Source organism: Eucalyptus grandis, chromosome 6, assembly GCF_016545825.1.
Source record: "Eucalyptus grandis isolate ANBG69807.140 chromosome 6, ASM1654582v1, whole genome shotgun sequence".
Lineage (NCBI taxonomy): Eukaryota > Viridiplantae > Streptophyta > Magnoliopsida > Myrtales > Myrtaceae > Eucalyptus > Eucalyptus grandis.
In genome coordinates, this window is record NC_052617.1 from 51,247,681 (window position 1) to 51,260,080 (window position 12,400).

Here is a 12,400-nt window from a genome sequence, read left to right on the forward strand (position 1 = left end):
TTTTTGCGATAACTAAGGTGATGCTTAATAAGAGGCTTTGAAAGTCGATGGCAGTAATTAAGTATTTTGTACAATAATTAATTGGGTTTTGTAAAAATAAATGGGATGATGCTTAAATAAGAGCTTTTGAGAGTCAATGACATTAATTAATTGGGAAAGCATACATCCATGACACACAGTATTCCTCCACGACTTTTTCAACATTCTTCATGGAGATTTTTAAAAATTATAAAGACAAAAGTACCCGATACCAAATTGAGTAAACAATCAAAAGGGTCTAAACTAACTTCTTTTTTGTTACTATTATTTTCTGATTATTCAACCTTGCAAGATATATTTGTCTGAATATCACTTTCAGAAGTTAGTATTTTTAAGGATAAATCGCCATATTGATCAATTTCAGTTTAATTTATCTTTGTCATTTGTTTAAAGTAAAGTGAATGTCTTTATCAATTGCAATTCTTTCACTCAATTAAATGGCTCTTCTTATCTTCTTATAAATTATAACTAATATTTAACTTATATGTGAAGGCATACTTTTCTATTTTTCCATTTAATTTACTAAGGCACGTCATGTGTAGTATGGATCCCATCAATAAGATTATCTCCATTAAGTACCATAATCAGATGAGCTATACTGACAATTATAAATATACTTTTTGGTAATAAGACAAATCTTAAGTTTGTTTATTTTTTCCATCTGATACTCTACCAAGATACAAACCTCTATTTTTTAATAATTATTTAATAAAATGAAATTTATTTCTATAAAAAAAAAAAATTTGCAGAAAATTTATGGTATAAACCAATTTAAAAAATAATCCACTTTTAAATGAGTATTCTATTTATTTATTTTTATTGTAGTTATAAGTTAAATAGATTCCTTGAGTTTATCATCATGATTATTTTAATTTCAGAATAACATATATTATTATCCGTGTCGTCAGACGCTATTAAATATTTGCTTTAGTCACTTCGGTGCTTGCCTCACTTGCTATTAAAATTAAGATAAAGTTCTTTTTCATTTCTTGATCGTTATTCGCTTGTTTAATGCATAAGGACTGCAATTGCGTAAAGTTTCTGGTCTGGTGAAGTCAAGCCACAATCAACCTGGCACGACTTGCATTTTTCAGGCTCGTGCGATTTTAGCGCCAACACGAAGAGATGGAAAAAAAAACACATTGGAGAAAAACGAAGTTCAAAGTTCGGCAAGGTAACTGTGGCAATCACCAATGTACAGGCGGAGGAGCTCCTTCGTTTCTTCATTGCTGAGGACGTGGAGACCTTTGCAAGGTGATTTATAAATTTTTGGTGACAAATGACCCAAATAGCTAGCAGCGAAACGTTAAGTATACACAACACTACAGATAGAGAAGATTAGGAAAAAACAGTTAAGTGTAGCTACTTTTCAACCTCAATACAAGGGCAAGAACGTTAAGTATACACAAAACTACAAATAGAGAAGATGATTATTAAATCTGAGCAAGGCATTAAAATGCCACCACTTCTCGCCGTGGGTTGTAATCTTCCCATCATTACCTTCCTAATCCAAAAGTTGACAAGAGACATGAAATGCGAGGCAGCATCCTGCATGAGAGAACAATCACACGACATGTTTCCGTATTCGCTACAACAGGTAAACTTTCCAACGAGTCGCAACAAGATAAATACAAACTTTCCAGGTTTTGTAAGCCGAAAAGATCTGGTAACTCTTTCAAGGATGGGCAAAAATCAATATAAATATGCTCCACTGATTCTGATTGTTCGAGACCTTGAATCTCAACTAGCTCCAGGCAATTAGTCATCCCCAAAAACCAAAGCTTTGCTAAGCTTTGTATATGAGATAGTCTCTCAAGGAATTGGCAGTGCAATACCTGTAATTGGCGAAGGTTCTCCAACTGCTCAAGCACATCCAGTGAAATTTCTGTCAAGCATGACCTGCATACGTCTATTCTGGACATATTTTAGAAGGTGTGAAGGCATGACCATCCATCGGTGGACTCAAGATTAAAGAACCTCAACCCACCAATATTGGGCGGAACCCCCTCAAGAAATTGAAAGGTGGAGCCTGGTAATTCAAGATTTTGGAGTTCGGTAAGGGTGCTAAAGTCAGCAGGCAACATGGTCATGTCTGAAAGGTCCAATCTCAATCACGTCAACTTAGTTAACCTCCCAATCCACTGCTAATCTTGAGCTTGGCATGCGTTTGGTGGTGCATGAGGCATATTAAGATACCTAGGACGAACACCATTAGATAAATTCAGACTTTTATAAGTTGGTCAGGTTTGACAGATCCGGAATCCTCTGTAAAGCTGAAGATGAATTGTCCAAAGATGCCAAACTTGTAGGAAATTGTGGCAATTCTCGAAGCTCATGACAACCGTGCAAACCCAAATCATAAAGTCAAGAAAGCTGACTAATAGTTGGTGGCACTTCAGAAAAGCAAGTATTATTTAAGCTTAGGTTTTTCAAAGATGATAGTGCCCCAATTTCCATCGAAATTTCTCCCTCCAAAAATTTACAATTGCTGCCTTCTAAATATTCAAGCTTCTCCAACATCCCTATTCCCTGAAGTAGCTTTCTCAATTTACAGATTTCCATTAGTAGCACATTCAATCTCATAAGCTCTCCAATTGAATCAGGCAGTTCTATGATGTTCGTGCGAGATAGATTCAACTCAACTAGAGACTTCAGTTTCCCAATTGAATCCAGAAGTTTCTCCACAAAGGGGCGCTTCTAAGCAAGCCCATTCAAATGTTGGACCGGAATCATAAGGGAGCATCTTGCATCTGGAAACATTCACGTGACATGTTTCCTCATTCGCTACAATAGGCAAACTTTCCAACGATTCGCAACCTAATAAATGCAACTTGCTCAGTTTCTGTAAGTTAGAAAGATTCGGTAGCTCTTTTAAGGACAGGCAATAACATATATATAACTTTTCCAGTGTTTTTAATTGTTCGACACCCTGAATCTCAAGTAGACGTGGGCACTCATAAAGAGTCAAAGCCTGTAGCTTTCTTAAACTTGATAAATGGGGTAGTCTCTCAAGGAATTGACACTCCAAAACATCCAAATAGTGAAGGTTCTCCAGCTGTCCAAGTACATCCAGTGGAATTTCGGTTAAGCACGACCTGACTATTTTTAAACTGGACAAATATTTGAAGGTGTGAAGGTTTGACCATCCATCTGTAGACTCGAAGTCATAACACGTCAACGTCTCAACTTCGGTTGGAATCCGCTCGAGAGATTTAATGGTGGAGCCTGGTAGTTCAAGCATTTTGAGTTTGGTAAGGGTACCAAAGTCAGCATGCAACATTGTCCCGTCTGAGAGGTCCAATGCCAACCATGACAACCTAGTTAACCTCCCAATACACTGCAAATCTTGAGCTTGGCATGCGTTTAGTGGTGCATGAGGGATGTTAACATATCTACGATGACCATAATCAGATAATTGCAGAAAATTTAAGTTGCTGAGGTTTGATAGATCTGGAATCCTCTGTAATGATGTAGACTTAATATCCAAATGTGCCAAACTTGCAGGAAGCTCTGGCAATTGTTGAAGCTCCTCACAATCACGCAAACCCAACCTCATAAGTTGACAAAGTTGACTAATAGTTGGTGGCACTTCAGAGATACGGGTTCCATCCAAGAGTAGTTCTTGCAAAACTGATAATGCCCCAATTTCCATTGGAATTTCTCCTTCCAAAAACATGCAAAATGAAGCATCTAAAGATTCAAGCTTCTCCAGCATCCCTATTGCCTTAGGAAGCTTTCTTAATTTACAATTTCTCATGCCTAAAATCTTCAATCTCTTAAGTTCTCCGATCGAATCAGGCAACTCTATTATGTTCGTGGAAGAAATATTTAACTTGACTAGAGATTCCAGCTTCCCAATCGATTCCGGAAGTTTCTCCATAGATGAATCACATAAAGACAACACTTGAAGACCAGGTATCTCCCCTATTGAATCTGCAAGTTCGAGGAGTTCTAGATTTTCCATTCTTAGTGTTGATAGACGCTTTAGATTACCAAATGAGTCTAGACATGGTTGATGTACCATTCCTCTAGTGAGCATTGTCGGAGCTCCTTTAAGTACCCTCAAACCATACACCCCTTAATTTCCATGTGCTTCAAATTCTATAGCATAGTAATGGATGGGTCTATTTCCACCAGCCTATCACAATCCTTCACGACAAGTCTCTCCAAAGTCAAGCATTTAGAGAAGTTAGGTGTCTTGGTCAACCTTCTACAGCTCACAAGATAAAAAAACTTTTAAACTACTTTCTCCCTGTAAAATCACAAATACAAGAAAGTACAAAGATGGTCAAGTTTACTATGCACAAAGAAAAGGAGTACATGTAAATTGCTTGTATAATATGAAAGCGTACCATAATGTGGCTCCATCCACCCCAATCATCTGTAATGTCAGATTCTGAAATTTTAAGAACAACAAGATTTCTTGAAGAGAAATTAATAGCTTGCAACTCTGAAGGACAATTTTGCCAAGAGAACCATCTTAGCTCCAAGAGGAGATGTTTGAAGTCCCCTACAAAGTTTCCTCCATCCAATTCTAAGAATCTTAATTTTACCAGCCTTGAAATGTCTTCTCCTGTAACATCGCACACTTGAGATTGTCCCCCTAGTTTGAGTGCTTTTATTTTCTCGGTTCCCTAGTAAAGCATATAATAGCTCAATTAGCCTCATCTTTCATGAACGTAAGAAAAAGGGTTAGTAAATTTAACACAATATATTTTCTTTCTTAGTAAAAGGCGGGGGTAGGGCAATCACCATAGCTCCATCGCCTCCTAGAAAGAAATCTCTCAAAACAAGATAACAAAGATCTAAAACATAATCTCGATAGAAGTTCGCTCACAACATGACTTGAATTTGTGACCACATGGAAGATAATGTGACCCTTTCTACCACTGAACTAGCATACTCGGTGGTTATTAAATGCAATACAATTTGTTTAATTGTCTACACCAAATAAAAATGGAATTTTAGTCAATACATACCTCTTTTCTTTGTATAACATCCATGGCTACGGTAGAATTCCAAATTCTACTACGCTCTCCAGGATGTTCAATACTCTCCTTACGAACAAGTTCCCTCCCTAAATCTTTGAGTTGGTCATGCATCCAAATGATGTCATTCATAATTTTTATAAGAGACAAATAAACAAGAACTCTGAGGGCTTCGTTGGGAAAAAATTCACAAGTTCTGTCCACATAGATATTGCATAGTTTCTTTGTTCACCAGCCATGTGGCATGCAATGTCAAGGAAAATTTCTTTTTGCTCGTAATCCAACATATCATAACTTATCTTTAATACCTCCCGAACTTCCTTGTGAGGCATTTTCTTTAGCTTGGCTAATACATCATCCCATACTTCTTCACTTTCACAGTAGAGTGAGGATCCAATGACCACAAGAGATAGTGGAAGTCCGCCAGTGATTTTCACAATTTCTCTCGTTATTTTATCATATTCATGTGGAGGAGCATCGCTTTCAAATGCATGTCTACTGAAAAGTTGAATAGCACAATACTCGTCCATCTCTTTCATTTGGTAAAAGTGATATGCTTTAGGATGCATTGATGCATGACTCTTGTTAATTTTGAAAATACTAATGTCTCTAGTTGTCACGATAATTCTACTTCCTGAATTGAACCATTCACACTTCTCTGCTAGTTTCCCAAGCTGGTCCTTGCTATCCAAATTATCGAGAACAATAAGGACTTTCTTGTGGCAACATCTCCCTCTAATCATGTTGATCCCAAAGTCAGTATCATGAACCTTTATGGATTTAGACTTGAGTATGTCAGACAATAATCTTTTTTGCAATTTCACAATTTTACCTTGCTGCAAAATTGTGGAATGTCTGACAAGAAGCTACAACCATCAAATTGAGAAGTGATTTGGTTGAAAACAACCTTAGCAAGAGTTGTCTTACCGATTCCGCCCATTCCGTATATTATGACAAACCGTACATCAAGAGTGTCTTTGCCTAGCATATGCATCACATTTTGCACATGATGATCGATTCCAACCAAATGATCCGGCACTACTCGAACTCCTCTCACCAATCTCATTGAAACCTCATCAGTAATAAGTTTTATAAGTTTCCCTTGGCTGCCATACAAGAAATTGAGATTGAGTAACAACACAAAGGAGATCAAGTTCCACGATATTCTAAATGTGAAGTCGGAGTTCACAACAGTGGCGGAAATAGAAAATTCTAGTAAGCAGCTGAAGAAAATTAAGGCCAAGATATCTATTTTAAACAGACACATGCATCAGATCTCTTTACAATGAGAAAGGAAAAATTATTACGCACATAGAAAGAGAGTACGAGATTGGTAGCGAAGCTACCAAGTTAAAAACACAACAATCAGAAGTTAACGCCAACGGCATGGAACCTTGAACCCAAAAATTGACGACACATTCACGATAAAATAACCACAGAGAAATATGCTAAAAATGTATATCGAATTAGTTGTAACACTACCATTTCGTCGAGTGAGCACACAACGGGGTATAACTTTGTCTTTCCAGAGGATTTTTTTTTTTCTTTCGTGAAATATCAACGATTTGAAAAGTACCCAAAAAGATTAGTCGACTTACAATATCTTTGTTATTAACTACAACCTATTTTTAGATTTTCATTGATGATAAAGATATTTTTTATTGATTCATTTTTCTATACTATATTGTCAATTATTGAAAATATATTTTCTAAATCATCATTGATTTTCTGAAGAAAAAAAAAACGAGCCATCTCGATTGTTTCTCTAACCAAAATTAACTACTTTCCGTAAATATGCATCTGGCAAAATCAATTTACCCTCTTACCCTCTATCTTTGCAGTCCCATCCTTTGATAGAAGCGACCTCTGTTAGAGCCTCCTTCCACCGTTGCACTTCATCGTAGCCGAACCTGTCCTCGTGTCTTTTCAAGGCATCAATGTATAATCCAGTTCCAAGCTTAACATCGTAAGGATCAACATCAAAGAAAATGGGAAGAATCACTTTGTTCGTTGATCTTCTTGAGCATTCCACCATGTGGCAAGCTCACGAAGACACCATGCACTAGATGCATAGTCTACGGAGAAGATAGGCATGTAAATTCTAGAGTTGTTGATGGCATGTAGAAGTTCACCTCCAATCTTTTCGCCTTTTTGGATCTCTGCATCATCTAAGAAGACGCGAATTCCAACTCCATCAAGGGAGTGATAGAGGTGATTGGTGAAATTATGACGAGTGTCTGGCCCTCTAAAATTCAAGAACACATCAAATTCTGCTCCTAGTGACTCACTACCTCCACCCGTCAACGACGGTGTTGCTGTATCCGAGTCCGATTTTCTCTTCATCCTCTCTGAGTTAAACTACTTCTGGTGTGCACGACTCTTCCTGGTCTGATCGGCGGTTCCGCGAGCAAGAGGATGCCGTTTGTGAAAGAGCTACGGAGTGTAGTGAAATCAAGCGTGCTAACGGTAGGTCTCCGACCAAACAAGAGGTAGGTCAGAGAAAGACTTTGATTTTTGGTCGGACAAGATTCCCAAAGAAAATAATGGCAATCACGCGTGTTAACAATACCTCAGGGAAAGACTTCCTCGGGTTTATCATCAAAATTTTATTAATTATCATTATCGTCCTTGTGGTAAGACTTGATCACTGAGGACGTCGCCCCTTGCTATTAAATATTTGTTTTAGTCACTTTGGTGCCTTGCCTCCCATTATCACTTGTGTCAACAAATAAGACATTTAGAACCAAAAGATAAGTTGAGCTAAACTTTTTGGTCGTGAAAGAAATATTAAAAAAGAAATGGTAAGACTACACTCCTTTGATAATTTACTCGATGGGTGCTTTTTTTTTTTTTTTCATTTTTACAAATATCCATAGAGATTGTGAAATTTGCGGTCTAACTTAAAGATAGAACTTGAAAAAGTTGTGAAAATTGTAGAATTTTGTAGAATACATGAGGTGATGCTTACGTAGGAGGTTTGCCATTTAATACCAATAATTAAAAATTCCGTAATCCTAGAATTAAAAAGAATAAACTTAAATCAGATTTTAAAATTAGCAACCGGAGATTGTTTTGAAAATGCCTCTTCTAGTTCTTTTTTAGATACTTGTAGACGGTAAGGATGCGAATGGTAACGTTTATGTTCTTTTTTTGTTCCAGGGAACAGAAACAAAAAAAAAGTGTTTCTGTTCCGGGGAACAATTTTTGAACAAAAGAACGCGTTTGGTAACGTTTGTTCCGGGAATAAAAAATGAATAGAAACACGTTTGGTAAATTTTATTCCTTTTTTGTTTATTTTAATTTTTTAAACATTTTTATTTTTATTTTTCATTTTTTCCTTTCTTTTTTTATTTTTCTTTTTTCGGTGGTCCCCGGCCTCCGGCAACCGGCCGACGGGGCCGGCAGCCTCGCCGGGGCCGCGACGCTCCGGCGAGGTCGCCGACCCTCGATGGCGTCGCCGGCCAAAGAAAAAAAGAAGAAGAAAAGAAGAAGAAAAGAAAGAGAGAAAGAAATTTTTGTTCTTTTTTGGCTTCGAAGAAGTGTTTCTTTTCTCCAGAAACAACTTTTTGTGTTTCTTTTTTTTGCTCTGTTTTTTTTGTTCCCTAAAACAAAATCCGTACGAAGTGTTCCAAACGTAATAACTTTGTTGTTTTTATTATTTGTGATTCTTTCACGAGTATTCCTTTTTCAACAAAGGTATTTTATGGATAATATTCTTCCATGAATCTGCAAAAAGCCCGGGCACGTAAATTTATTACAAGTATTAAAGTAAGTTTGTGGCATTAATGAAATATTTTTTGCACCATCTGACTGTTATAAAAAAGCTTTGCAAGAAAAAAGGGCAAAAAATGTTAAATAAGGAAGTCTTTGATGGGTATATTAATGATGGCTGAGATGTACCATCTTCCACTATTGGAACGTGGTAAATGTAAAAGGTGGAAAATGACAACCTTAAACAAAAAGGAAGAATATTTGTAGTTCATAAATCTATAATCTATACCTATCTATGTAAAGCGAATGTTGGGCAGTACTGATAGTCGATGTTTCTTAGCCATTGTATCTAAAAATATAATTGACCTTTGCATATTTCAATATTGTTAATGAATGATGAAAGAGTTGATCGGGAGGAATTTGCAACGTAAATTGGAATAAAAATGATGAAAACTTGTCGTCAATGACCTAATTATGTCCAGCTAAAACAAAGAGATATAAAAGGCTATCTGCGTCATGATGCATTCTTCAATTTTTGTTATCCCCTTCCATGTCTGTGTCAATTTCTTTCTTTTCTTTCCTTTCATTTTTGTTATCCCCATCCAGCTAAAAGAAAGAGACATCTTATATTTGAAACCCACCAAAAAAAAAGCCCTAACATACACCATCCTTAATTCTCTCATTTCACATTTAGCGTTCTCTTGGGAGTCGAACCATTATAGAAAATAGAGGGTATAAATTGAATTTTTTTTATATAAATATATTCCTAGCAAGAAATTGTGGTTTTTGCATTGTACCTTTTTCTTTTCTTTCGATCTGTGGAATTGCTTTATCATTTGGAATAGTGACAATTTCGAGGCAAAAGTCAAGAACACCTTGTCCAAAAACTTTTACTGGGTCATCGGGTCAACCAACCCCCTGGGACGTGCTACGAGTTTTACTTTTACCTCATAAACGTAAGTTAAGGCCCGCAAAAGAAGAACAAAGAAGGAACAAGGGCAAACCAAGCATTCCAGTATCGACATTAGATATTAGTTCAATCAATCCAGCCAGGCTACAGCTCATCATAGCAATAGAGTTCGTCTTTATCTATTTGTCCATACGTGGGTTGTGCTGTCGTGCTCTCCAAAACCCCACATTAATGTCCCTGCCATATTCAAATAATGCGTCTTTTCAGGCAAATTAACCTCGACATTTCCTAGAAATTATAGAAGACATTGTCAACATTTGTCTTCTCTAAAAAGACCTACTTACTCCTTTGTTTAATCTTCCTTGCACCGACTAATCAGTTTGTTAATTTTCTAGTGATGCCTGGCCAAACAAGTGATGACTATGGAATGCTGCCTTGATTTCCCGGGATCAAATGAGTTCTATTGTTTATTTCAAAACGACGTAACAAAATAAAAATTAATATTTTATGTAGCGACAACATAACAACTCGTAGAAGAATACATAAATTGGTACTTCTTCTTTCTCTCGCTGGCATCCAAATGCTATGAGTGTGACAGAGTGTTTTCCAACAAAGTTTCTTGCTAGTGCTTTTAAGCCTAGTTTATTTCATCATATAATGGTCGCACTAGAGGATATTTGTCGAAAAAGTCATAAACTCCTTATACCCTGACCAATTTAGTTATAAATCTTTCAATTTTACCAATTGAGTTATAAATTTTTTCATATTTTGTCAATTGAGTTCATCAAGCTAATTTTAACCAAAAATCATTGACATGAACACCGTTTTACATTACATAACCGATGCTAATGTAAACGATTCTCAATCAACTATATCCTTCACAAACAAAAAGGACTAGCAATTTTAAGAAAATCTAATTACGGTGGCATGAGAAGACAATGTCTTTGAGTTTGAGAAGTGTTTCATAGATATAATTTTCCCAAACTTTTCTCTCCATGAATTCAATGTGTGCATTTACTTTACTGTTTGGGTTGTGTCTGTTTACTTGCATTCACGCTCTATTCAAATGCCTCTCGATATGTTCAGATATATTCCCAGGTCGTTGAGTGACTTGAGTCATTCTAGAATCATTTGAGAGAAAGACCAAGAAAACTAGAGTGGGTTTTTTTTTTTTTTTTTTTTTTTTTTTTTTTTTTTTTTTTTTTCTGAAATGCAACTTAAAAGCTGCAAAGACTCTGTTCTTTGCTCTTCTTCTTGACAATTTAGGCACTGACACTATGGGGAGAGTGGAATGGCACTTCTAATTCGTTATATTGATGCGATAAGCAGCAAACATATCTCAGCCGGTTATTGGATGGCGTGCCTATTAAAGGCACTTTTCCCTCGGCAATCAATGTCACATTTTGAATACCACGCTTAATGTTCCTTTATCTGATTAAATGAGAATTACATTCTAAATTTGAGCATGAGTTTCATTTATCCTTTAACTTTAGGATAGTGTTTGTATTTATAGAGTTAATCTGCTAACTATTACAGTAATTACATGAGATATATATGGACTTATTCAAAATATTTTGAATTTGAACTAATAATGTGTTGTTGTCCTTAACAAATGACTAGCACACCTTACTGCTTAGTTACTAATCTTTTGGACAGTGTTGCAAGAAGACATGTTTTTCTATAGGTTAGATGATAAATGTTTATACTTCATCTTTTGGCGCAATCTTCCTTTAGGGTGGTTCTTATTGCTGCTCCTCTGTGAAGATCATTAGAGGCTTCTTTGAATTGGACTCTGATTGGGATTGAATGGACCCATCAAGACCGAACCACATTACATCTGTACTTTGATTGATTCTTCACAATATACCGCCTGATGCTCATGAGATGCACAACTTTGGCAATGAGTTGAGTTTTTCAAACAATAGACTAGCTATGGCCTGTTTGGCCATTCAAGTTAAGAAAGAATTGAACGGAAAAGAAGCTAATTTGTTGTTTGTGTTTTTGGTATGTGCGGGGAAGTAAAAAGAAATGAAGGGAACATAAATTGGTAAAAGGAGCTTACGTCGCATTTCCCTCCGTTTCCTCCAATTGTGGGCTCAGTGGGGAATTCGTCTCTTTCATCTTTTCCTACTCACTCTAACCAAACAAGAAGCATTTCTCTAAGTTTCTATTTCCTTTATTTTCCACCATTTCATCAATGGAAACAAATACAAATGATCAAGATTCTCAAATTGTCCGAAGACCATCCAGTGGAACTTCTGTTAACCAAGCAACACAATTTTTGTAAGATGTGATAGTGTGGCAATTCTCCTCCGCCCCTAAAGATTGGAAAAAGGTTGCGTCAGACCAATAAGGGAATTAAACTCAGCAGGCAACACGGTCATAGTTGAGATTTGTGGTGGAAAAAGATAAAATTTTGTATATTGCTAAAACAAGATTACAAAGTGTCCACATAGTTATGATTTTGATTTGTTTATATTGACTTGTCTTTGGTAGTTTTGTTCTGTAAATATTGTTGAATGATGTAGGATTGGGCTTGGATTCGTGGCTGTCAAATTGGGCCGGAGACATGATTTGTACGAAGTAGAGTTTTTTAGCTTGTAAGGCATTCGGTCTGCCCTCTCTCTTTGGCGGCAATGAAGATCACCGAAATACCAGACAACAGCACGGTACTGCTCCCAGACCCACATCAGAAATATCTTTACCTTAATATGAACGGGAAAAAAAAAAAAAAAAAAGGTGAACGCGTACT

General features: G+C 36.5%; 2 protein-coding genes across 4 annotated transcripts; both read right to left on the reverse strand.

Annotated features, from left to right (window-relative positions):
• Positions 1-1,322: 1,322 nt before the first annotated feature.
• LOC104450592 (disease resistance protein RPV1-like) lies at positions 1,323-7,478 on the reverse strand. 3 transcript variants are annotated; one of them, XM_010065204.3, is made up of 4 exons: positions 6,854-7,478; positions 5,019-6,133; positions 4,392-4,673; positions 1,323-4,291 (listed from the first exon to the last, which is right to left on the reverse strand). In XM_010065204.3, the coding sequence occupies exon 4, from the start codon at positions 4,076-4,078 to the stop codon at positions 2,678-2,680; it is 1,401 nt and encodes a 466-aa protein (XP_010063506.2). In that variant the 5' UTR covers positions 4,079-4,291; positions 4,392-4,673; positions 5,019-6,133; positions 6,854-7,478; the 3' UTR covers positions 1,323-2,677. The 3 variants fall into 3 exon arrangements, with proteins under 3 accessions (XP_010063506.2, XP_010063505.2, XP_039171193.1); XM_010065203.3 differs by having other exon boundaries at positions 1,323-4,673; XM_039315259.1 differs by lacking the exons at positions 5,019-6,133; positions 6,854-7,478 and having other exon boundaries at positions 4,392-4,770.
• LOC120286085 (disease resistance protein RUN1-like) lies at positions 4,276-7,370 on the reverse strand. The gene is made up of 6 exons (XM_039314666.1): positions 7,030-7,370; positions 6,854-6,937; positions 5,935-6,133; positions 5,336-5,797; positions 4,392-4,420; positions 4,276-4,291 (listed from the first exon to the last, which is right to left on the reverse strand). The coding sequence occupies exons 1-6, from the start codon at positions 7,368-7,370 to the stop codon at positions 4,276-4,278; spliced, it is 1,131 nt and encodes a 376-aa protein (XP_039170600.1).
• Positions 7,479-12,400: the final 4,922 nt, after the last annotated feature.

Coding starts and splice junctions, on each gene's coding strand:
- LOC120286085 (XM_039314666.1), bottom strand. CDS start 7,370: ATGAAGAGAAAATCGGACTCGGATACAGCAACACCGTCGTTGACGGGT. Junction 6,134..6,853: donor TGGGACTGCAAAGATAGAGG/GTAAGAGGGTAA, acceptor CTTGTATGGCAG/CCAAGGGAAACTTATAAAAC. Junction 5,798..5,934: donor GTAAGACAACTCTTGCTAAG/GTTGTTTTCAAC, acceptor AAATCCATAAAG/GTTCATGATACTGACTTTGG.
- LOC104450592 (XM_010065204.3), bottom strand. CDS start 4,078: ATGCTCACTAGAGGAATGGTACATCAACCATGTCTAGACTCATTTGGT.